Source organism: Loxodonta africana, chromosome X, assembly GCF_030014295.1.
Source record: "Loxodonta africana isolate mLoxAfr1 chromosome X, mLoxAfr1.hap2, whole genome shotgun sequence".
NCBI classification, from domain to species: domain Eukaryota; kingdom Metazoa; phylum Chordata; class Mammalia; order Proboscidea; family Elephantidae; genus Loxodonta; species Loxodonta africana.
In genome coordinates this window covers 16,949,248-16,974,397 of record NC_087369.1, presented here as the reverse complement: position 1 = coordinate 16,974,397, position 25,150 = coordinate 16,949,248, and the positions used below count along the sequence as shown (strand labels likewise).

The following is a 25,150-nucleotide window of genomic DNA, read 5'->3' as shown; positions in this document are numbered from 1 at the left end:
GCTTGTATGAAGGTGGTGACAGTTCTGTCCCGCGTTGAGTATTAAGCTCATTTTTATGTCCACAGTCCATCCCCAATACATGCTTGTGTTGTTGTTATTGGGTGCTGTGGAGTTGATCTCAACTCACAGCGATCCTATGTGACAGAGTAGAACAGTCCCATAACCAAAACCAAACCAAACCCAGTGCCGTCGAGTCGATTCCGACTCACAGCGACCCTATAGGACAGAGTAGAACTGCCCCATAGAGTTTCCAAGGAGCGCCTGGCGGATTCGAACTGCCAGCTCTTTGGTTAGCAGCCGTAGCACTTAACCACCGTGCCCCCAGGGTTTCCTAACAGTCCCATAGCGTCTTCGAAATTGTAATCTTTTCTGGAGCAGATCACCAGGTTTTTCTCCCAGAGCCGCTGGGTGCGTTTGAACCACCAGCCTTTCGGTTAGCAGCCAAGCATTTAATCTTCGCTGCCATCATGTTGCCTACTCCCAGGAGGGCACATTTTAGGATAGGCCTCTACCAGTTGGAGGGTAGTGCGGAGTAGAGCCCGCCTAACAGCACCTAACATTCACGTTTTTGAGGCAGGCAGTCTTGTCATCCCCATTTTACAGATGGGAAAACAGAGGCACGGAGTGCCTTAGGTCACACAACTGGTATGTGGTGAAGCTGGCATGCAAACCCAGGCTTGCCTGGCTCCAGAGTCTGTGCTTCTTGCTAAAAGCACCTCTCTTGGTTTCGGTAGTAATCTTTGAAAGAATTGGCTAGATTTCAGCTGAAGAGATTCAGGGGATTGGAGGTTTTCCAGTTGCCTTTGAGTTGATTTTGACTCAATGGCAGCCCCATGTGTGTCAGAGTAGAACTGCATTCCATAGGGTTTTCAATGGCTGATTTTTTCAGAAGTACATGGCCAGGCCTTTCTTCTGAGGCATCTTTGGGTGGACTCGAACTTTTTGGTTAGCAGCCGAGCACATTAACTGTTTATACCACCCAGGGATTGAGTGTACTATCCACAAACACTTGAAGTGGAAAAGGGATTATACTTGCTTTGTGATATTCCACTGGGTAGAACTTAAGCCATTGCTGTTGAATTGATAAGACCCCAAAATTGGAAACACTCTTGAGTAATAAACAGATGCATTGTCAAGGGTAGCTCCCCCTTGAGTTGCCTGTGTTCTAGAGGTCTTCATGAGGAAGTTCAAAGAGTCTATGCCAGAAAAATTGGCCTTGAACTTCAGGGATAAATGGGTCTTTGAATTCAGTGACTCTCAGAACTTCTTTTCAATGCCCAGATTTTTGGCATATCCTGGTGAGAGCCAAGGAGTCCTGGTAGTGAAGTGGTTAAGCGCTCGGCTGCTAACTAAAAGGTCGGTGATTTGAACTCACGAACTGTAAAGCTTACAGCCTTGGAAACCCTGTGGGGCTGTTCCACTCTGTCCTGTAGGGTTGCTATGAGTGGGAATTGACCTGACAGCAAAGGGTTTGGGTTTTGGTTGGTGAGAGCCACGAGCCTCTTGCTTTTTCTGTTTTCCCTTTGTCACACAAAACTGCCATCTCTCAGCCTCACTGGTAGCCCCAACCAGTGGAGGGATGGGGAATGGCTGTCAAGAGATTTCAATGAGATAAGGCAGAGAAAGTGCTTGTTGAGGTCCTTGGTAAGTGCCCACCAGAGCTGTTACCGCTAACACTTGTGCAAGAAGGCTGTAAAATTACATGAGATAACAATTAGAAATAATCCTGCAATGCTTGGCGCCTTAGAAGTACTCATACATGTTTGCCATCGTTATTCTTGTTCTAAATCACTGAGCCCAGGTTCTGTACATAGGAAGCACTCAAGGAATTGTAGGTGTTACGATTTTTGGCACAGTCTGATTTTAATACCCTCTGTTTTTTATTTCTTGGATGTTTCCCCCTTTCTGATGTCTTCTTTTTGATGCTCCCCCTTCCCCTCTCCGTCCTCTACAGTTAAGCAGCAGAACACCGTCTTTTCAGAGCCTTGGACATGGGGTCCTCCAGGAAGGTTACCCTCTCGGTGCTCAGCCGGCAGCAGTCGGAAGGGGTTGGAGCGCGGGTCCGCAGAAGCATTGGCAGACCCGAGGTATGCTGGTTGGGGGGCTGTTTCATGCTTTCTTGGCAGAAGAGACTTTGGAATGCTGAGGGTGACTTGGGAAGAGAGGACCTAGACAGTTATGAGCTGCCCTGTGGGGCGGCATAGGGGCCACCTCGAAACTTAGTGACTGGGACCCCACGCAGACCAGCCTCAGCCTCAGACGGGATTTCTGGAGCGTGAATACAGATGTCCTGGGCAGAGGTGCAGCAGAGCTTCATGGAGAAAGTATCCCCATGTCTCTTTGCACACCCCTGCTTTCCCCAGGGCAGACCTGCTCTCTGCTTCAGCAAACGTGCCTGCCCCCAAGTTTGCATGCCCACATCTCAAAGCACCAGGGAGTAACTCTGGGACCCAATTCCAGATTCCCAGGAGAGAGACTCTAATTGGCTTGGCTCCTGTCAGGTCTCCATCCCTGGCCAATCCACCGTGGTCAGGGATTTGGAATTATGGAGAGGCTGCTGGAACCCAACTCTGTGGACCTCTAGAGGGTGGAAGGTAGATGGGAGACTGGCTCTGAGAGGAGGCGATTGTAGGTTAGGTAGACATCTTTCAACATTAGAGAACTTTTTCATTTGAATAATAGGGGGGCCTTGGGATTGTGGGAAAGAAAATCCCTGTGGACAAAAGGATATCCGACTCATGGCGACACCACGTTACAGAATAGAACTGCCCCATAGGGTTTTCTTGGCTGTAATCTTTACGGGAGCAGATCAACAGGCCTTTCTTCCGCGTTGCCGATGGGTGGGTTTGAACCGCCAACCATTGGTTAGTAGTTGAGCTGATTGCACCACCCAGGAACCTCTAGTGGTGGTCATAGCCCCAGGAATAGAGAGTCCTGTGCCATCCTAGATTCTGAAAAGAGCCTTTGAATAAAGGAAAAAATATATTAGGGAAATGAATTCCAATTGGAAACATGAGGCTGACTTGTTCCTCTTCTCACTCCCTGTTCTTGTATTCTCATACTACTTGGTTTCTAGACCTCAGCTTTATACCACCTGTTCCATAAGGGCTATTTCCCCCTCTTTTTTTTATAGAAAAATCTTTTGAAAGTGTTCATTGGGTTTTAAAAATCTCCTGACTTTCCTGGAAGTACCGCCCTACTGTGTGGATGGATCTAATGCTGATTGGGATGTCAAGGCAGGGAGAGGACTATGTCAACCCAACTCTATAGCAGCCCCATCAGGCCTCTCCCGTGTGTGCCCCTCCCATTTCGCTTCCCACATTAGCGTCCTATTTACCCAGGAATGTCTTTTGAGGTCCGTCAAACATTACTTTCCAAAGGATATGCACAAACAGGATTATTCTAATAGCTCAATGCACGGTGGACACTGGGGAGAGCCAGGTGGACGTGGTGTCATGTTCTACCAGGCCACATCACTGACAGAATAATTGCTGACACCCTAAAGCCACCAGCCAGTAAATCCGTTGTCGCGTTTTGAGGGTAGCTAATACTTTAATTCCTCCATCTGTCCGGAACACATCTGCTGAGGGGTTCTTGATTTTTTTTTTTTTTTGTCTTGTGAACTCCTTTGGTCATCTGGTGAAACCTATCTATTCTGGCTCAAAATAATATTTTTAAACGCAGAAAATGAATTACAGGGGACTACCAAGGAAAACTGGGTAATATCGTTAACAAAATATTTTTTAAAAATCTCCATCTGGTGATCTTACATTAAAAATCAAGGTGTGGTGTCTGTTGTGATAACTTAAAGCTATGAGGAATGTGAATGACGATCCTTCAGCATGCCTGCAACAACTGTAATGTGATATGAAAATATTTTTGATTTCTGTTGGTGACAAAGTCGCAGGTAACCCATTGCCATCGAGTCAGTCGTGACTCATAGCGACCCTATAGGACAGCGTAGAACTGCCCCATGAGGTTTACAAGAATCGGCTGGTGGATTCGGACCACCGACCTTTTGGTTAGCAACCGAGCTCTTATCCATTGCACCACCAGGGCTCCAAGTCACAGGTACTGGTCATTTAATGTGGTTTGTTGACTACATTCATAATTGAAGAAAATGGTTTGTGAAAATTTCAGTTAGAGGTTAGTGAAAATGAAGATATGTTTTTCCATCCATGTTTACATCCACCGCCCCCCACCCCCAATTCTGTCCATGGTTCCGGTTAAGAGTCCTGGCTGAAGACCTGTGCTGTAAAGACCCCCGTATTCTACTAATCAGAGGGTCTTCTATGTCCCAGGTATGCCTCTATCCTAAGGAAAGAAGAAACTGATGAGAATTATTCTCAATCCCATCATCCTATTAAGGCAGTGGGTGTTTCCTTTTGTCGCCATGTAATTGTATATTTTATATTATGAGGATTATGTAGAATAAACCATTTTGTGTCCTGATTTTTTAAAGTAACATTTTGTTGTGCTTTTGGTGAAAGTTTACACAGCAAAGTAGGTTCCCATTTGACAATTTCTACACAAGTCGTTCAGTGACATGCGTCTTTTACGATGTGTCAGCATTCTCTTTAGTTGTATTCTGGTTGTTCCATTTCTAGTACTTGAGTTTCCCTGCCTCCTTATTTTCTCATCTTTTGCTTTAGAGTAATTGTTGACCTTTTGGTCTCATACAGATGGTTTTTTAAGGGAGCCTCGTCCTCACGGGTGATATCCTTTATTTTGTGTGCCAGTCTGTTATTTCGCTAAAAGGTGACCTCAGGATAGTTTCAGCTCAAGGTTTCAGGGAGTCCTCTAGTCTCAACTGGTCTGATTTTTTTTTAAATTTAACATGCTAGGATAAGCACTTCTCATGTTGTTATAAATTCTTCATAAACCGCATTTTAATAGCTATGCAATATTACATTGTATGGCCATATCATTTTTCACTTATTCATGGCCCCATTTTTGACCATTTATGTTGTTACTATTATTTTTAGGACTGTGCACGCTGTGAACTTGCCAAAAAGGTAGACCCCCTCACTTCTCCATCAACAGAGAATGAAAGAGTCTCTCTAACTTCAAGGAATTTACTTTTCAGAATCTCTGCACCAAGGCTTACGTCTCTGATGTGTCTGATATGTCTCATAAACTTTGGACCCCAAAGCTATTCTAGCAGAAAATTTACAATGTTCAATATTAGTGGCCGAAGTGGTGTGTCCCTATAATTGTAAATGTGGAGGTAGAAGAGGAAATCACAGTGCTGTCACTCAGCCTTTCTGTTATGAACCATGAGAAGAGATGGAATAGGGTTGGCTCACGGAGTCCCTGGGTGGCACAGATGGTTAAATGCCCTACTATTGGCTGAAAAGTTGGTGGTTCGACCCCATCCAGAGGTGGCTTCGAAGACAGGCCTGGCGATGTGCGTCTTCTGAAAGGTCACAGCCTTGAAAACCCACAGGAGCAGTTTTACTCTCTGCACACATGGGGCCGCTGTGAGTCATAACCTGGTGGAGGGCAACCACCGCTACTAACAGAAGGGCTGGCTCACACCCTCTGTTATAGTGACACGTGGGCAGGGCCAGCCAGGCTGGAGTTGGAATGGCTCCATAGCCTGGTGCTGAATGTGGTCCATCTCTGCTCCCAGCAAGAGGGAAACCCAATGCTCATCTGGTTTTGCCACTGTGCTCCACTCTCCCTTCCACCAGACACCCCTGGGTAGGAAGTAATTTTCCTTGGACAGTTCTTGTTTTTGCTGTTTGTATTATGGAGTATTCCAAACATAAAACATAGAGAGAATAAGAATGAATCTCCATGTACCATCACCCAGCATCCACAATGATCAATTCATGGGCAGTCTTGATTCATCTCTATTTACTCCCACCCATTTCTCCCCTCAAAGTCTTTTTTTCCCCTGGTGTTTTAAATTTCTGTTTTTGTTAAAAAGTGTATAAAAATTTTAAAGTGCTACTAACGCAGTGGTTGGAGCCCTGGTGGCATAGTGATCAAGAGATCATCCGTTAACCAGAAGGTCGGCAGTTCGAATCCACCTTGGAAACCCTATGGGGCATTTGTACTCTGTTCTATAGGATTGCTGTGAGTCGGAATCAACTCGTCAGCCATGGGTTTGGTTTTTTTGGGGGATACATATTGTTCAGTGACATTTGTTACATATTTCACCATGTGTTAGTGTTCTCTTTATTTCCATTCTGGTTGTTTCATTTCCATTAATCTAGCTTCCCTGCCTCTCCTTGCCTTCTCATGTTTGCTTTATGGTAAATGTTGACGGTTTGGTCTCATACAGATGATTTTTTTTTTAAAGAGCTTAGTACTCACTAGTGATATTGTTTATTTTATGATCCAATCTATTATTTAGCTGAAAGGTGACCTCTGGGAGTGGTTTCAGTTCCGAATTTAAAGCACATCTCAGGGCGACAGTCTCAGGGTTCCTCTAGTCTCTACCAGTCCAGTAAGTCTGGCCTTTTTTAGGAATTTTAGTTTCATTTTACATTTTTCTTCCATTTTATCTGGAAGCATCTATTGTGTCCCTGGTCAGAATGGCCAGTAGTGGTAGCTGGGCACCATCTAGTTCTTCTGGTCCCAGGATATATGAGGACGCAGTTTATGTGGGCTCTTGGCCCTGATGAGTAGTTTCTGTTTTGAGTCTTTGGTTTCCTTCTTTCTCTTTTGCTCCAGGCAAGTAGAGACCAATAGTTGTATCTTAGGTGGCTGCTCGCAAGCTTTTAAGACCCCAGATGCCACTCACCAAACTGGAATGCAGAACATAAACTTTTAGAAACTGTGTTGTGCTGATTGACTGAGTTTCCCATGAGACTATGGTCCTAAACCTTCAAACCCAGTAAACCTGTCTTTCGAGATGTTCGGTTATATCTGTTCCCCCTATGTACTTTATTGTATATATGAATATATATGCAGCATACACAAACATGTATATACACATGCCTGAAGATACTATAGGGTCGCTATGAGTTTGAATCGACTCAACGGCAACAGGTTTGGTTTTAAAGACACACCTATACGTGCACATGTGTATCTCATATCCACCTTCCTAAACACATACCTGCATACTTATCTACCTGTGTAACCACACACATATTTTTTGGTGTTATTGCTGTTGTTGCAAAATTGTATATGGTATAGCATTTACTACGAAGTCCCTTATTCTGCATACTTTCTAGTGTCATCATTTACCTTGGTCGAGTTACGCAGACTTCATTCACCCGCATTCGGTATTGCCTTTCCCATCGCCAAAAATAACAAGTGTCTGCTATCTAGAAAGTGATTCCCCTTCCTTCCCTGTCACAGTCTTTTTGAAGTGAACCCCAGTCATCAAATTATTCCATTTATAAATATTTTAGTTTGTCTGCCTAAAAGATTAGAACTTAAAAAAAATATAACCACGATCTCATTATCACACCTAAAAATTAAAAGAATTCCTTAATATCATTGAAGGAGCCTGGATGGCATAGCAATTAAGAGCTCAGCTGCTAACCAAAAGATTGGCAGCTCAAGTCTACCAGCTGCTCCTTGGAAACCCTGTGGGCAGTTCTGCTCTGTCCTGTAGGGTTGCTATGAGTTGGAACCAACTGAAGGGCACATAACAACAGCAACAGCATTGACTAATCTTGGTCCTGACTGATACAACCTGTGTAGATGGCGCTGTCCATTTTCCAGGTCTTTATGTGCTGAATCAAGGCAAAGGAGCCTAGAGTCGTAGCTCACGATCACTCAAGGCTATATCTGGATCTCAGTCAGGGCTGAGTGCTGGCAGTTTCCTTCTAGCTTCTCACTGTTGGCCCCAGGCTAGAGGCTGAGAAAGCCCGGGAGGTAGTCTGCCTTGTGTTGATGTAGGCTGGGGTATTGGGAAGGGGGAGGTTTCATTTGACTCTAGGCTTCTGCTGTAGGTATTATTGCCCTTATATCAGTTAGCGTCAGGTTCAACTGTGTGTAACAGAAAACAGCCTCCAAAACCAAAGGCTTCCACATGTAAGGGTGTGTGTTTCTCTTTTATAAACCCAAAAATAAGCAGTCTAGGTGGGCTTGACGGCTCCACAATTATGAGGCTTAGTCAAAACATTTTAGAAAGTTAGAATTCTCACAGAAATCAGATCATGTCTTCAGGTAAACCAAAACCAAACCTGTTGCCATGGAATCGATTCCAACTCATAGCGACCCTATAGGACGGTGTAGAACTGCCCCATAGGGTTTCCAAGGAGTGGCTGGTAGATTCGAACTGCGGATCTTTTGGCTACCAGCTGAGCTGTTAACCACTGTGCCGCGAGGGCTCCATTGTTAATATTTAACATGTTGTTGAATGTTTGCTGAATTCTTAGAGAATAATGGGAACCTTCTAGCACCCTGCAAGTAACATGTTAGTACAATAGTCTAATGCAAGATATGTCGCTTGTTGGAGGAAGAGTATCTCTTACACATCTTCCCCATCCGCTAGCCAGAGAAACAGCTCACCCCTCCAACTCTTGCCTCAACTGGCCCCCTGGCTGCTTCTGCAGTCTTTTCCAGGTACCGACTGAATGTGTGTCCATATGCCATTGATTGGTGACCAGAAGGATCAAATCTGTGATTGCTATATGACAAATAGTACTTCCCAAACAATAAATAACTACTGTCTTGTGGGTGGTGGATGGTGATGATGGTAGGAGTGAAAGAGGGGACCTCTTACTTTTCACGGTTTATTTGATGGCAGGATATATTTACTCATATGAAACTCTTTGATACCAAGCACTAAATATTTCCTTATCTCACCTCTTGTTGTTTTGTTGTTGTCGGCTCCAACTCATGGTGACCTTAGATACAACAGAATGAAATGTTGCCCAGTCCTGAGTCGTCTTCGTGATCTTTGCTATTTTTGAGCCCATTGTTGTGGCTATTGTATCAATCTCATAGCTGAATTGACTCAATGGCAGTGGGTTTGTTGTTGTTGTGTGCCATCAAAGCAATTCCGACTCATAGTGACCCTGTAGGACAGAGTAGAACTGCCACATAGGGTTTCCAAGGTTGTAATCTTTACTGAAGCAAACTGCCACTTCTTTCTCCCACGGAGCAGCTGGTGAGTTCCAGCCACCGACTTGGTTAGCAGCCAAGCATTCAACCCCTACAGCACCAGGGCTCCTTAACAACAACAGCTTCTGTTATATTCCTTGTCTTGCTGAATGGCCCTACGTCCACTCAGGCACCATAGGTAGAAACTTAGGACTCATCTAATGCTCTTCTTTTTGCGTCTGTCGTTCTCTATCACTATTGCCATTTCCTTAGTCCTGCCCTTTGTCCTTGCCCGGACTATATTGCCTTCTAAATAGACTCTCTGTTTCCTGTCTCTTTCTTTTGTAGCCCATCTTCCACATGCGTGCTAGAGTGATCTTTCTAAATCTGATCATCTCAACCTCTGATTAAAATCCATCACCTTCAGGACAAAACCCAACTCCTTCATGACTTGACATCTGTCTTTGGCCCATCCCTCATCACAGTTGTATCTTTTGCCCCAATAGAGTAGCGTCTTTGCAGTTCTTCAAATATGCCAAGCTGGTTCTTTGCTCTTCTACCTGGAATATCCTTCCCTCCCTTCTCACTCTTCTTCTTGATTAACTCTTGCATGTAATACAAGACCCAGCTTAAAGGATACTTCTCTGTTAGAGCCTTCCCTGAACCTACCCCGCTTTCATATATGTTTAGTTGTCTTTCTCCAGAACATTTATCATGACATTGCAGTAATTGATGTTCTAGTCTGTTCTCCATGAAATTAGGAATCTGTTTAGGATACAGACCGCATCTTGTTTGTGTTTGGCTGTTTAGATCTCAGGTGATGGATGAAATGTTTGCCCACACCTGCGCTTGTTATAAAATGTCAACTTTCTGACTTAATTAGTGGATCTGTGTGTGTGTGTGTGTGTGTGTATGTATGGGTAAGGAGTTCTTTCCTAAAAGAGATTGCAAAAGGTGCTCATTGACTATGTAGTTTTCAGTGAGGTTTCCTAGATGTGTTGGTGAATATAGCCCCCAGTAGTGAGCCCTGGTGGCACAATGATTAAGCGCTTGGCTGCTAACCGAAAGGTTGGCAGTTCGAACCCACATAGTGGTGAAAGACTTTGTGATCTGCTTTCGTAAAGATACAGTCAAGAAAACCCTCTGGGGCAGTTCTGCTCTGTCACATGGGGTCACTCTGAGTTGAAATTGACTCAACAGCATACACCAATAACAACAACCACAAATGTGGCATAAAAGGTATATCTAATCTGCTGAATTTTATTTTTATTTCAGTTAAAAAACCTGGACCCGTTTTTACTGTTTGATGAATTTAATGGCGGTAGACCAGGTGGATTTCCTGATCATCCACATCGAGGCTTTGAAACAGTAAGTAAAATAATTTGATTGCAAAAGTGTCTATTTTAAAAATCACCTCCGTTCTTTAATAATCACTTTTAATAGAAAATACAATTTTAGAAGCAGTGAATGATAGGCTAAAATTAATTTATAATTTGCTGGCTATAGACTGGCTACTATAGAATTTTAATATCTATTTTAAAAGAAGTATATAAACAAACAGAAAAGCCAAACCAGTTGCTGTTGTGCCGATTTCTTCAAGGCATGTCCCTGAAGCACGTCCCTGAGGCACCTCTGGGTGGGTTTGAACCACCAACCTTTCAGTTAGTAGTCAAGTGCATGAGCAATTGTGTCAGCTAGGGACCCCCTTAAATGAAGTGCCGCGGGAGAAACACCTATTTGAACAGTTAATAAAGTGCAAGAATTGGCTTCTTAAAATATGAACATAATGAAAATCACCTATTGTGGGTAGAAGAAACTGTTTAGGATGTGATTAAAATAATTTTATGTAGAAAACTTTCATTTTTGGGCAAGAATATTTAGAAAATTTAAACTTCAGGTAGTACAATATTACAAGCCCAAAAAGAGAATCCAAGAATACTGTGAGTATTTAAACTCAGCTCTATGGAATTTGAGAACCAAGAGACTGAAATACAACTTAAAGTGAGGATTTTAAAGACAAACACAAATTTATAAATTTAATTTTAAAATGTAGAGATTCTGCTGAACATTTATTTTCAGTTTTAGTTAGAGAAGGAAATAAAAATATGTAATATAATATTGTGGCCCCTGAAAAGAGTCCCATTCTCCACCAGTGCATGTGTCCTGGGAAAGTTACTTCCTGTTTAGAAAGTTTAGCTGTCTGCCTGTGAGAACAACCTATGTTCCTAGGAAACAGACCAGGCCTTATTAAAGGTTTCTTATACTTGTAAAACCAATTAGTGAACAAGCAAGTATTTACTGAAGGCTGGTGGTGTGCAAGCTTTGGAGTAGGGTGAGCTTTCTTATGTTGGGGTGCTTGTTTGTGTGTCGGGAGTGTAGGTAGAAGGCGGAGGGAGGGTGGCTAAAGGACAAAGAGGCAAGGTTCCTCTTGCCTCCAGACTGCAGTCTAGTTGAGGAGGCGAAGGATGGACAGATACAGAGTTAACCTCACAGTGAGAAGGTGGAATGAACCAAGACACTTCTGGAGACCAGCTCAGGGTAATTGGACCAGTCCCTGTTTTCTACTTAGCAATTCATCTTCCAGTTCACTTCTCTGCTGACACGTTGGTGCTGTGCCTTGCCTTAAAGCAATAATGTAAGCCATTCCTTTCACCTACCCTACACCCTTACTAGGAGTCCTGGGTGGTGCAAACAGTTAACCTACTTATTTGCTAACTGAAAGGTTGGTAGTTCAAGCCCACCCAGAGGCACCTCAGAAGAAAGGCCTCATGATCTACTTTCAAAAAATCAGCCACCGAAAACCCTATGGAGCACACTTTTACTCTATTCAGGGCTGGATTAAGGCGTGTGAGGACCCTAAACACCGGTAACCTGTGGTGCCCACTCCTCTGTTCACTCACTCATTTGAATGGGATATGTGAGTTATATATATATATACATGTATATGTGCGTGTGTGTGTGTCTTAGCTATCCATGATGTAACTTCTTTTTGATTGAGACTGTTAAAACAGCAAAGTGGCATATGCCATTTTGTTGGAATGAGATGAACTGGATTATAAAATTTTTAGTGGATGTGGGGTACTAAGATTTTCACTATATGCCACATTTTCTACAAAAAGAATATTCCACGTATTCTACAACAAAGAAAATGAGTCAGTGAACTTAGTTGTTTCAGCAATCCATGTAAAATTCTGTTGAGCTCCCACAATGAAAAATAGACTTTCACTAATTTTACTTCCAGCAGCTTATACTGCAATTTTGATGCTTGTTTTGTAATAAATGCTGTAATTATAAATGGACAAATGAAAAAATGTCATAAAATTTGATGATCAGAAAACAAATATTACAACAAATTACTATATTTTATCATTTTTTCCTATTCTTTGCTCTCACAAATTCTTCAATGCTTTTCATCACAATTAAGCTGCCGGATAATATCTACTTCTGTACCTAATAAGGATAACGAATCAAGTCTTTCTTGAGCCATCATTGTACGTTGAGGATTTTTGAGTCTCTTTAGGGACAGAAATGGTCGTTCTGTTGTGTAGTTTGTGATCATTAAAAATAGGAATATGCGTAAAGCAGTTTCAACATTGGGAAATACGCATTGTATTTTATCTTCTGTTATGGACTCATACGTGCCCACGTGAGTAAAATTTCTTTCCTAAATCCCTAAACTTAGTTCTCATGTAAGAATGAAATTGTCACACTTCTCGGTAAAGGTTTGTATTTTAAGTCACTGAGATAAGCCAGCTCTAATTTCTTGGATGCTTTCATGCATTTTTTTATCAGGCGTGTACGTATTGGAAACCCTGGTGGCGTAGTGGTTAAGTGCTACGGCCGCTAACCAAAGGGTTGGCAGTTCGAATCCGCTAGGCGCTCCTTGGAAACTCTATGGGGCAGTTCTACTCTGTCCTATAGGGTCGCTATGAGTCAGAATTGACTCGACAGCACTGAGTTTGGCTTGGTTTTTGGTATGTACATATTAAGAAGGAAAATCTATTTGAGAGAACTTCATACATTTTCGCTCTACTTTTCATGTAAGAGTCAAGTGTGTCAATGATGGTGTAGTGTGCGGTTATGAGAAATTCATATCTGGCACTCAGTACTTCCTGAGCACTTCTGTCGTTTACTTCCTTTTTTCTGCTGCTTCTGTGACGGTGAAGTGCTTGATCATCAGTATTTGGCAGTATTTGTCTTGTTGCGTTTTCAGAATTTTCAAAATCTTCTCTTGAAGGATGTAAATACCCTGTTAATGACTGGTAGAGATCTGTGCATGTCTTTAAATTTTACTTCTGAATCTTGGAGAGCTTGATTGATCTGATCAAAATGCTGTAATATATTATTCCACATAGGCAACATAAATACATACTCTAATGTTTGCATTTCATTGGCAATGTTTTTAGACTCTCCTTTCTCCTTTTTTGTGTCTGGTCTTCAGCGATATTTTCTACGGCATCTAGAATCTGAGTGTACGATTCCAGGATTGCACTCGTTGCTACAGCATGTGCTTCTCAAAGTGTATTAGAAAGGCAGTTTAATACTCAACCATTGCCTAAGTATGTTTTAAGAGCTGCCCATCAGTGACTGGAGGCGGCAAAAAATCTGTAGAGTAACCGAACAGTAGGAAAAAAATTAACTGTTTCTGGACGACACTCTGCTGCACTACATCCTACAAGATGAAGTGAATGCGGGGCACACGGTATGAAAATGGCATATTCATTACATTCTAAAATTTTCTGTTGCATGCCTTTATAATGCCCTGACATATTGGCAGCATTGTCATAGGACTACCCTCTGCACTTAGAAAAATCAACGGTGCATACTTCACATAAATTGTGAAGTACTTGATTTGCAATTTCCTCACCGGTATGACTTTTTAAGCTGATAAATGTAATAAATTTTTTGACAGGTTTTCTATCTATTGGAGATAACGTATCTTAAAACAATACGTAGCCGATCTGTATGAGAAAAATCAGTAGTGGAATCTACGGACAAATTGAAATATCGAGCTATACTCATTTCACTAAAAGTAGTTGATCGAATTTTATCATTTATTAAGCTTATTAATTCTTAACATGTTGTTTTCAGTATATACAATGGGTTGCCCTTTCCTGTGTTAACATATTTTGAGATGTGGCCTGCTAAAAATGGATCAACTGAGCAACAAGCTCAAGTAAACCCCCCAAATTTTCCATTTTGTGGGGACCCAGATACATCATTTCTTTCTCAAAAAGATAGTCCACGTTCGACAATTGTTGCAGTGACAGCAACAATGAGTTGCAAAACATCTTTCCAATACTGATGTTCTTCATTAATTTGTGTTTCTAGTTCATGAGTGTTATGGATTGAATTGTATCCCTGCAAAATGTGTTTCAACTAGGCTAGGCCATGACATCCAGTATTGTGTGGTTGTTCTCCATTTTGTGATCTGATGTAATTTTCACATGTATTGTAAATCCTATCTCTATGATGTTAATGATGCAGGATTAGAGGTAGTTATGTTAATGAGGCAGGACACAATCTGCAGGATTAGGTTGTATCTCGAGTCAGTCTCTTTTGTGATATAAAAGAGAGGAGTAGAGAGGAGAGGGACTCATTACGACCAAGCAGTAAGAGATGGGAGCAGAGTGCGTCCTTTGGACCTATGGTCCCTGCTCTGAGAAGCGCCTAGGTCAGGGGAGGATTGATGACAAGGACTTTCCCCCAGAACCGACAGAGAGTGAAAGCCTTCCCCTGGAGCTGGTGCCCTCAATTCAGACTTCTAGCCTCCTAGACTGTGAGAGAATAAATTTCTCTTTGTTAAAGCCATCCACTTGTGGTATTTCTGTTATAGCAGCACTGAATAACTAAGACAGTGAATTAAGCCAAAACCTTGTCTACAGTTTAAATATGACAACATACAGTCTCTGTGAATTGAACTGTTTTCGTGTTTATTAATCCTATTTTAGTTGCAGCAATTGCTAAATGCATCTGTAACAAATCAAGAATTAAATGATTTAGGACTGAATAGGTTGCAAACAAAACAGTATATGGAGCCGACTGATGGAGAATACAGTAGCTACTCCCTCTTAAAACTTTGACTGTTAGCTTTGCATTCTAGAAATATATTGTGGCTACAGAACCTTGTTTGCTTATCACCAGAAATTTTCTTTTTTTTTTTCATCAGTTGCTCTAATGCTTTTTTTAATTGTACTTTAGATGAAGGTTTACAGAGCAAACTAGTTTCTCATCAAACAGTACATACATTGTTCTGTGACATTGGTTAACAACCCCACAACATGTCAACGCTCTCCCTTCTCAACCCTGGGTTCCCTATTACCTGCTTTCCTGTTCCCTCCTGCCTTCAGTTCCTGCCCCAGGGCTGGTGCGCACCTTTAGTCTTGTTTTGTTCCATGGGCCTGTTCAGTCTTTGGCTGAAAGGTGAATCTCAGGAGTAGCCTCATTACTGAGCTAAAAGGGTATCCGGGGCCATACTCTCAGGGTTTCTCTAGTCTCTGTCAGATCAGCAAGTTTGGGCTTATTTTTTTGTGAGTTAGAATTTTGTTCTACATTTTCCTTCAGCTCTGTCCGGGACCCTGTATTGTGATCCCTGTCAGAGCAGTCAGTGGTAGCCAGGTACCATCTAGCTGTACTGGACTCAGTCTCCACCAGAAATTTTTGATACCAATTTTCAAATGGTCCACTGTGATGTTGACAATCACCTGGCCCTCTTTTGATCCAATAATTTATATCATTAGAAGAAAAATTATTCCACAAAGCAGGATCTGTATTTCTGTTATTTATGGCATCTGCCGATGCAACAGTTTCAGATTCTAAAATAGTGTCACTCTCTACACCATTACTGATTTTTTTTACTACAGCAAGGACTGGATGCAGAATCTGGAACAAACTGTTATTTTCATATTGCTATTAGTAATTTTAGCACTAGTGATACTAGTATGATTTGCACCTATTAAAGTTGAGTGTTCAATGGAAGAAGTCTCTTCTGATTCATTATGTTTTAAAAAGGAAGTTAATTTTGGAATTGTCTTTAGGAATTCATAAATCCTTTTCTTTTTATCTTCTTTGAGCTTTTTTTTGTGCTCCACTTAGTTGTGGTCATTTCATTTTACCCGGATATCAAATTATGTCACTTTTTAAATTTGGTCTTACCGTAACAAATAAATTAGAATGATTGAAAAGAAATACAATTTATAAAACAAGTAAAATTTATAGAATAAAATTTGCATTCATATTTAGACATTAACACAAAAACTTAGAAAATTAGTAAGTAAAAAAAATTGACTTGGAGCATGTAATTTTGTTCTTCAGGTCTGAGACAGTCAGAAGAAGTAGTGCTTACAAGGTGGTTGGAAATAATTTCATTCGTTGTAGAATGTTTGTTGGCAGGCCCTTCACAGATCTCCACGAATGTTTTTCATCTTGAAATAATTAAAACTTGTGCACTCACTTTCTGTCCTTTGATGCTGCGTCTTCACGGTTCATTGGGCTGCTGCTGTGCCTGCTCTGGAGCTGCTGCTTGTATTCGGACATTCTCAACACTCTGTCCCACGGCTCCAGATATCAAATTTGCCTAATCCTTCAAGGTCTCTTAAATATTACTATCCCCATCAAGTTTTCCTGACAATCCCAAGAGGATACACTTTCTCCTTCATTTGTCCCTTTGTTAGTTTCCTAGGTGTCGTTAGGAGGGGGTCGCAACGACTAAATGATTTGTGTCTTTCCACGGTGTCTTTGTTAGTTACCAATATTACAGGCACACAGGTTCTTGGCTACCCCAGACACCAGCGATCTCAATTCACCAGGTGAAAAGAGAGGGAAAGCAAGCAAGCAAGCTTACTGCAAATGAGGGCGGTGTTTGGGCATTGTTGTTTTCTGGTCTAGGCCAACTCTTGACCACACCGTTGTCAATGGCTTGATGTCAAATCAGCCTCGATCCCCGAGAATCTCTCATGGATCTCTGTCATGTCTCTTGAGTACAAGGGCTTATTATCCCTTAGCTCTCAATGTATGACCAAAGCAATGTGTATTGAGTCGGGAGTGAACTAAGAGTAAACCTGGGCGAGCTGCCGAGGTCCACTGCTTCCTAGCTCACTGAATCTCGACCCTCAACGTATGATCGAGATAGGCAGCGTCTCTAGGACTTGGGAGTAAGCCTGGGCGAGCTGCCGCAGCCCACTGCTTCCCAGTCTGCAACTTATGACCGAGTTAGCAACGTCTCTAGGACCTGGCAGTAAGCCCGGGTGAGGTGCTGCAGCCCATTGCTTCCCAGTCCACAATGCCTGACCAAGTTAGCAACATCTCTAGGACCTGGGAGTAAGCCCAGGCGAGCTGCTGCAGCCCATTGCTTCCCAGTCCACAACGTATGACCAAGTTGGCTCTGGTTATGACTCCAAGCAAAGCTGAGTCTTAGTGTCCTTTCTTTTATACACGTTGGAGCTCTTTGAGCCTGTTTGGTTGGTGTTGATAAGTCCTTGTTTGTGACTTAGTTGGTCCCAGTGTTTTCTGTTGATAAGGTTGTTTTTCTTCTCTAGGTTGTATCATCTTCCTTATCTCCTTTCTTCACATGTTTACTTCTACATTTGCTTTCAGCTAGCTTGCCCTCCACACTAGGGCTGCTGTAACAAGGTACCCCAGACTGCTTAGCCTAAAAGAACAGGAGGCCAGAAGTGTGAAATCAGGGGTGGTTCCTTCTGGAGGCTCTGAGGAAGAATCTGTTCCATGCCTCTCTGGTGGTTGCCAGCGATCCGTGGAGTTCCTTGGCTTGTAGATGCATTATCATAAAAAGAGATGGTTCTTGCTGAAGACGATGAATATATTAAATAAAATGAATAATGAAACATATTGATTGCTCTTCTTTCCATTATGGAAAGTGTCTTCTAGGGGGGCTACTTTATAAAGTGTAAGGTATTAAACTTTGAATTACTTTCTGAAGGAGTTTGTTGTTGGGTGCCGTTGGGTCAATTCTGACTCATAGTGATGCCATATGACAGAGTAGGACTGCCCCATAAGATTTTCTTGGCTGTAATCTTTACAGGAGCAGATGGCCAGGTCTTCCTCCCGTGGAGCCACTGGTGAGTTTGAACTGCCAACCTTTTGGTTAGCAGCCAGGCTTAACCGTTGCACCACCGGGGCTCCTTGTGAAGGATTTTAGCTGGGAAATATTAGTATATGGCTTTTATGAGTAAGAATTTTTATTAAAAATGTAGTTATATTTAAATTTTGTAATAAAAAAAATGTAGCTGTAATGATCAGTTTTCCCCAGGAGTGGAGATAAGCCAAGAGACTCAACTCTTTCTTAATATGAACATCAGTTTAAAGTTAGGTTCACTCGTAGGCTCTTTTCATCTCCTCCCAGAGCATGTTTTGAATAATACAGGCTTGTTGTAAATTATTAAAGTGCCAACTATTATAAAGAATAAAGTTAGGATCATTTGTTATGCTATCTTACTATCTAGAAATAGCTACTGTAACTGTTTTGATATCTTTCCTCCCAGTACTTATCATGCTGTATATGTTTTGTGTCTTTTTTAAACATTACATATTGTTAGCATTTTCCCAGTATTCTTCAAAAAACTAATTTTTAATGGCTGCATTAAATAACTGTCATGGCAGTTGTACCAGTTAACATTAATGAGGGTGCCTGGTTTCCTTCAACATTGCCAGTGCTGTTTATTTACCCAACTTTTTTATCTTTGCCATTTTGACGAGTAAAAAATAATGTCTCATTTTAGTTTGAATTTGCATTTCTCTTATCTAAGCGAGATTGATTATCTTTTTATTTTGAAACATTGGTTCACCCTATGTATTTATATCCTTGGTCTTCCCCTTCCCTCCCCCTTGGGTTGCTGGTATTGTTCTTATTAGTATGGAGAAGCTGTTTATATATTAAGTAAATCAAGCCTTTTTAGTGATCGAAATTGGAACAGTGCTAAGCAGGATTAAGTTTGTTTTGCCTGCCTCCGAAGGTAAACCTTTGGATAAAAAAAAAAAACGTAGATTTTGGCTCAGTAGAAGGAATCATTTTCTCACAACCGGTACCCAATGATGGAATACGTTCCCTGAATCAAAGTGATTTTCTTATGCCTGGAGGAATATAAACATACACTACATGTTCATGTAATGGGTGTGTTATCAGGACCAGAGTCTTCAACATAGGTTGTGTGGGAGATAAGCCATTACTATGTTGGAAGACGATATTAGAGCTCACAATTATTTTTTTTAATTAAAAAAGAAATTACACTCTACTAACACATGAATGGAAACCCTGGTGGCGTAGTGGTTAAGTGCTATGGCTGCTGACCAAAAGGTCGGCAGTTCAAATCCACTAGGCGCTCCTTGGAAACTCTGTGGGGCAGTTCTACCCTGTCTTATAGGGTCGCTATGGAGTCAGAATCGACTCAACGGCAGCAGGTTTGGTTTTGTTTTGAACGCATAAATAAGGAGCCCTGGTAGCTGCTAACTAAAAGGTTGGAGATTCGAACCCACCAGCTGCTCCACAGGAGAAAGATGTGGCAGTCTGCTTCCATATAGATTACAGCCTTGGAAATGCAGTGGGGCAGTCCTCGTCTGTTCTGTGTGTTGGAATCAAATCAACAGCAATTGGTTTGGGTTTTTTTGTTGTTGTTTGGAACACCTGAATATAAAATATTGAGAAATATATATATCTTGAGTACACACTCACTTTTTTTTTCTAAAAAGCTAATAGTGATGTATGATCAAACAAAAAACCAAAAACCAAACCCAGTGCCGTCGGGTCACCCCGACTCATAGCGACCATTTTCCACAAGACTCTTATTACTTCACATGTGGTCCAGGAACCCGCAGAGGTATCACCTGGAATCTCAGGCCCACCCCACATCTGTTGAATTAGAATCTTCATTTCAATGGCATCCCAGAGCGATTGATATGCACATTCAAAGTGATATGCAAATGTTGCACAACATGATTAATGTAATTGCTATTACTAAGTCGTGCATCTGAAACATGTTGAATTGGCAAGTATTGTGTTATATATATCAACAACGTTTTAAAAATTGATATGCACATTAAAATTTGAGATCTTCCAAACCAGAGATTTTATCATTCTTTGAGATAAATGGGAGTAAGAGTCTTATTTTATTGAGTTAATGGCTAATCAGTTTTTAAACGGAACTCAAGTTTTGGATAGCTGGGTTTTATGTTAAAAACTTGCCTGAAAATGGAGGCAGAAGGAATACCCAGGAGAGGTTACCCTACTTCTTCCTGCAGTCAGCCATTTCCTAACTAAAGAGGCACAGCTGGTGGTCACAAGACACAGGGGAAAATGTCTGCCAAGACTTTGGACTCTGGGGAGGATGGTTTTCAAAAGGCCTGAGTGGAAAAGAATGGAATAATTATGCAGTTACCTCTTTCTGGTCCATCCTGATATCTGTTTAGGGCAACTACAGACGATTGGTAACAAAGAACAATCTTAAAAAATGGGCAACACGTACGTTTTTAATCCAAGCCCTGCCAAAGTTCAGTGTAGCTCTAAAAAGAGGTACCGATAGTTCACACACAGTTGATGAACCCCTCGTCCGCCCTGAGAAGAATCGTATTTTGTGCCTTTCAAAACCATCCTTTCAATTATACCCTTGGGACTTGCCAGATTTGAGCACTGAAAGCCCGGCATCCCCAGAAATCTCTCAGCCCTGGGTAGACTAGATGGATGGTCTCTCCTGCATCGTTCAGTTTCAGAACTGTTAGGCGTAAACCATCATGCCTGTTTCTCAGGGATGTTTTCGGATGGTCTTCTTTTTTTTTTTTTTGACGTTTTTCACTACAAGTCTCAGCAGGCTCTTTGATGTTGTCCAGGAGGAAAAAAACACCGTTCCCAAGGGTGTACCCAGCAGAAAAGGTGAACTCCTGTTTACTAATTGGCAGCCGGCAGCGTTTGCATGCAATGCCTGAATATGGTTCACGTCTAAGACTTATAAGTGGATTCAAACCTCCCATCTCCCACACAGCTTGTTTTTTTCTAGCCTGCTGTGTGTGTTCAAAATCAAACCGTACGGTTATTGAATAGAGGCTGAAGGAGATTTAAACAAACAAACAAAAAGCTTCATTAAATTCAATACCCATTTTGGGAAAAAAAAAAACTCAGGGAAAACCAGGAAGGGAAGGATACTTTCTCAATACCGCAAAGACTCACTATTGTTCAGTGGGAGTCCCTTGGTGGTGCAATCGGTGAGAATGGCTTGGCTGCTAAGTGAAAGCTAGTGGTTCACGTCCACCCAGAGGTGTCTCGGAAGAAAGGCCTGAAGATCTACTTTCAAAAAATCAACCACTGAAAACCCTGTGGAGCACAGTTACACTTTGACACACATGAGGTCGCCATGAGTTGGGTTGATTTGACAGCATCTGGTTTGGTTTTTTTTTATTGCTCAATAAACATCCTGTGTTACAGTTAACATTGGATTAGTAGAAGTATTCCTATTAATATGAGAAAGAAGCAGTTACTGTTTACCAGGTCTCCTGGGTGTGTTCAAACCACCAACTTTTAGGTGAGTAGTTGAGTGCAACTGTTTGCGCCACCCTAACTAAGAGATGCTTCATTCCTTGCTTGGGTTTTCCTCCAGAGAGCCTTCAAGGAAATTAACTGACATATTTTTATTTATTTAAAGTAATTAAAAAGTTTTGGTATTAAAACTTGAACCATTATCCAAAAAAAAAACCCGAACCCACTGCTGTCGAGTCGATTCCGACTCATACGGACCCTGTAGGACAGAGTAGCACTGCCCCATAGAGTTTCCAAGGAGTGCCTGGCGGATTCAAACTGCCGACCTTTTGGTTAGCAGCTGTAGCTCTTAACTACTGCGCCACTGGGGTTGCCTGAACCATTATAGGAGAGTCTTTAACAAGACTCAAAATCTGTGCAGACCCTATGACTCAGCAGTTGTAATTCCTGGAAATTCACGTCCAGAAACACACAGGACTAAGAGATGTTTGAGGACATACCTTTTATCTTTCTTTGTAAGAGCAGAAAAAACTAGAATATCGTAAGTGTCCATCAAGTAAACCCACCCAAAAACCCAGTGCCGTCGAGTCAGTTCTGACTCACAGCAACTCTACAGGACAGAGCAGAACTGCCCGTTAGAGTTTCCAAGGAGCGCCTGGTGGATTTGAACTGCCAACCCTTTGGTTAGCAGCTGTAGCACTTAACCACTACGCCACCAAGGTTTCCATCAAGTAGGGAGGGGCTAATGATTTACACGTCAGGGTGTATCCATGCGCTGGAGCGCCATGCAGGTGAAAGTCAGCCATGAGCCGTGTGCTCTTTCAGAGGACTTACTATATGGGATCAAATTGTGAACAGCAACTTGAAAGGTAAGATAGAAAGCTTGAGGGGAAATGAGTTTATGTCAGTAGGGGGAGGAACAGTTCAGAAAAGGAGGGTGAGAGCGGTTGTACAACTTGAAGAGTGTAATCAGTATCACTGAGTTGTACATGTAGAAACTGTTGAATTGGTGTACGTTTTCCTGTATATATTTTCAACAACAATAAAAAATAATAATGAGGCTGAGCTAAAGATGGTATCAAGGATGGCCAAGACTTCCTGTTGGAGAATAAAGCAAGTGTTGACATTATATGTTTGCACATAGATAGGTATCTAATTGCATTGGAAAGGGGCCTAGGAGTACAAATGACGTAAGTCTATTATCCCGTCAATATTATTTAAAAAATGGTATTCAGGAATTATGCCTATCATTTTAAAAACACTTTCAGCATTAAAACAAACAAAAATGGAACAAAAAGATAACAATGATAAAGAGTAGGTTCTTTAGACCTGTAACCTTTCTTTTGTAAGTAAATGTTGATGTTAATAGCTCAGGAGTTTCTCCAGTAAAGGGATTGTTTTGCATGAGCTGGGCAGAAGGAAGTAAATTAAATTTCACCCCTATTCCCTCCAAAAAAGCCAACTCCACTCTGAATCTGGTGAAAGGTCTGACTAGAAGCAGGTCTCTGGTTCAGAAGTGGGGGTGGAAGACTTCAAACAGTTTGCATGCAAGTTAGAAAATGATGAAAGAGGAACAAACGAGAGACAGGTTGAAGAAGTTCCATGTTCAGAGGGAGCAGCTATCGCTTGTAACAGGAGAGTTTGGGAGAGTTTCGGGAAACATTTCATTGTTCATTAAAGTCTTTAGGAATAACCTAGATTTGACCCTGTGGACAGTGAGTGGAGGAGAAGGTGGTGGGCATCCTGTGGCATGAGTGCCTTAATTGGGCTTGAAAATTGGATGTATAAGGGGGTGGTGGGATCCAAGACTGTAGGTTGGGCTATTATTGGGCAAGGCCTTCAATGCCAAGCTCAACCTCTAGCTCTGAATGCATAGCCAGTATTTTATACTCTGAAATTCTCAGGTTAACGTAACCGTGTTAAATTAGAACCGTCCTGGTGGCGAAGTGGCTAAGAGCTCAGCTGCTAACCATAAAGTCAGCAGTTGGAATCCACCAGCTGCTGTTCGGAAACCCCACTGGGCAGTTCTACTCTGTCCTATAGGGTCGCTATGAGTCGGAATCGACTCCATGACAACGGGTTTAGTATTGGTTTTTAGTTTAGTCTAAGAGTACGGCTCTTTGCAGTGCCCAACTGAGGGTAATTTTGTCCCCCAGGGAACATTTGGCAGTGTCTGGAGACATAAGAAGCTCTGATGGTGCAGTGGTTAAAGTGCTCGGCCACTAACCAAAAGGTCAGCAGTTCGAACCCACCAGCTGCTCCGAGGAAGAAAGATGTGGCAATCTGCTTCCGTAAAGATTTGTCGTTAGGTGCCGTCGAGTCGGTTCCAACTCATAGCGACCCTGTGTACAACAGAACGAAACACTGCCTGGTCCTGAGCCATCCTCACAATCGTGGTTATGTTTGAGCCCATTGTTCCAGCCACTGTGTCAGTCTATCTCGTTGAGGGTCTTCCTCTTTTTTGCTGGCCCTCTACTTTACCAAGCATGGTGGTCTTTTCCAGGGACTGATTCCTCCTGATAACATGTCCAAACTAAGTGAGATGAAGTCTCATCATTCTCCCTTCTCAGGAGCACTCTGGTTGTACTTCTTCCAAGACAGATTTGTTCGTTCTTCTGGCAGTCCGTGGTATATTCAGTATTTTTCACCAACACCATAATTTAAAGGCGTCAGTTCTTCTTCCATCTTCCTTATTTGTTGTCCAGCTTTCGCATGCACCAGAGGCAACTGAAAATACCATGGCTTTTGTCAGGTGCGCCTTAGGACTCAAAGTGACATCTTTACTTTTCAACACTTGAAAGTGGTCTTTTGTAGCAGATTTGCCCTGTAAAATAAGTTGTTTGATTTCTTGACTGCTGCTTCCATAGACATTGTGGATCCAAGTAAAATGAAATCCTTGGCAACTTCAGAATTTTCTCCATTTATCATGATGTTGCTTCTTGGCCCAGTTGTCAGGAGTTTTGTTTTCTTTATATTGAAGTGCAGTCCGTACTGAAGACTGTAGTCTTTGATCTTCATCAGTAAGTGCTTCAAGTTCTCTTCACTTTCAGCAAGCAAGGTTGTGTCATCTGCATAGTCCAGGTTGTAAATGAGTCTTCCTCCAATTCTGATACTGTAAATATTACAGCCCTGTAAGCTTTATGGGAAACCCTGGTGGAATAGTGGTTAAGAGCTCAGGTTGCTAACTCAGGGGCCGGCAGTTTGAATCCACCAGGCGCTCCTTGAAAATCTTATGGGGCAGTTCTACTCTGTCCTGTAGGGTCACTGTGAGTTGGAATCGACTTGACGGCAACGTTTTTTTTTTTTTGTTTTGTTTTTAGACCCTATGGAGCAGGTCTGCTCTGTTCTTTTGAGTTGCTATGAGTCGGAATTGACTCGATGGTAATAGGTTTGGTTTTTTGGGCTTGGAGACATTGATGTCTGGTTGTCACAACTCGTAAGGTGCTATTGCCATCTAGTGGGTAGATGCCGGGGATGCTGCTGAACTTCTTGCAGTGTTGCACAGCAAATAATTAAACCCCAGCCTATAGCATTTTTTTTTCTATAGCACAGGTCGGAAATGCTGGTGGTGTAGTGGTGAAGTGCTATGGTTGCTAACCACAAGGTTTGCAGTTTGAATCCACCAGGTGCTCCTTGGAAACTCTATGGGGCAGTTCTACTCTG

The 25,150-nt window shown here is 42.0% G+C and overlaps 1 protein-coding gene across 1 annotated transcript in view; it reads left to right on the top strand.

Annotated features, from left to right (window-relative positions):
* PIR (pirin) overlaps positions 1 to 25,150 on the top strand; it is a 123,337-nt gene that overhangs the window by 402 nt on the left and 97,785 nt on the right. Inside the window, exons 2-3 of the mRNA XM_064278024.1 lie at positions 1,955 to 2,087; positions 10,282 to 10,374. Coding sequence (XP_064134094.1) covers positions 1,992 to 2,087; positions 10,282 to 10,374 — 189 coding nt within the window. The 5' untranslated portion in view covers positions 1,955 to 1,991. The remainder of the gene's footprint in view (positions 1 to 1,954; positions 2,088 to 10,281; positions 10,375 to 25,150) is intronic.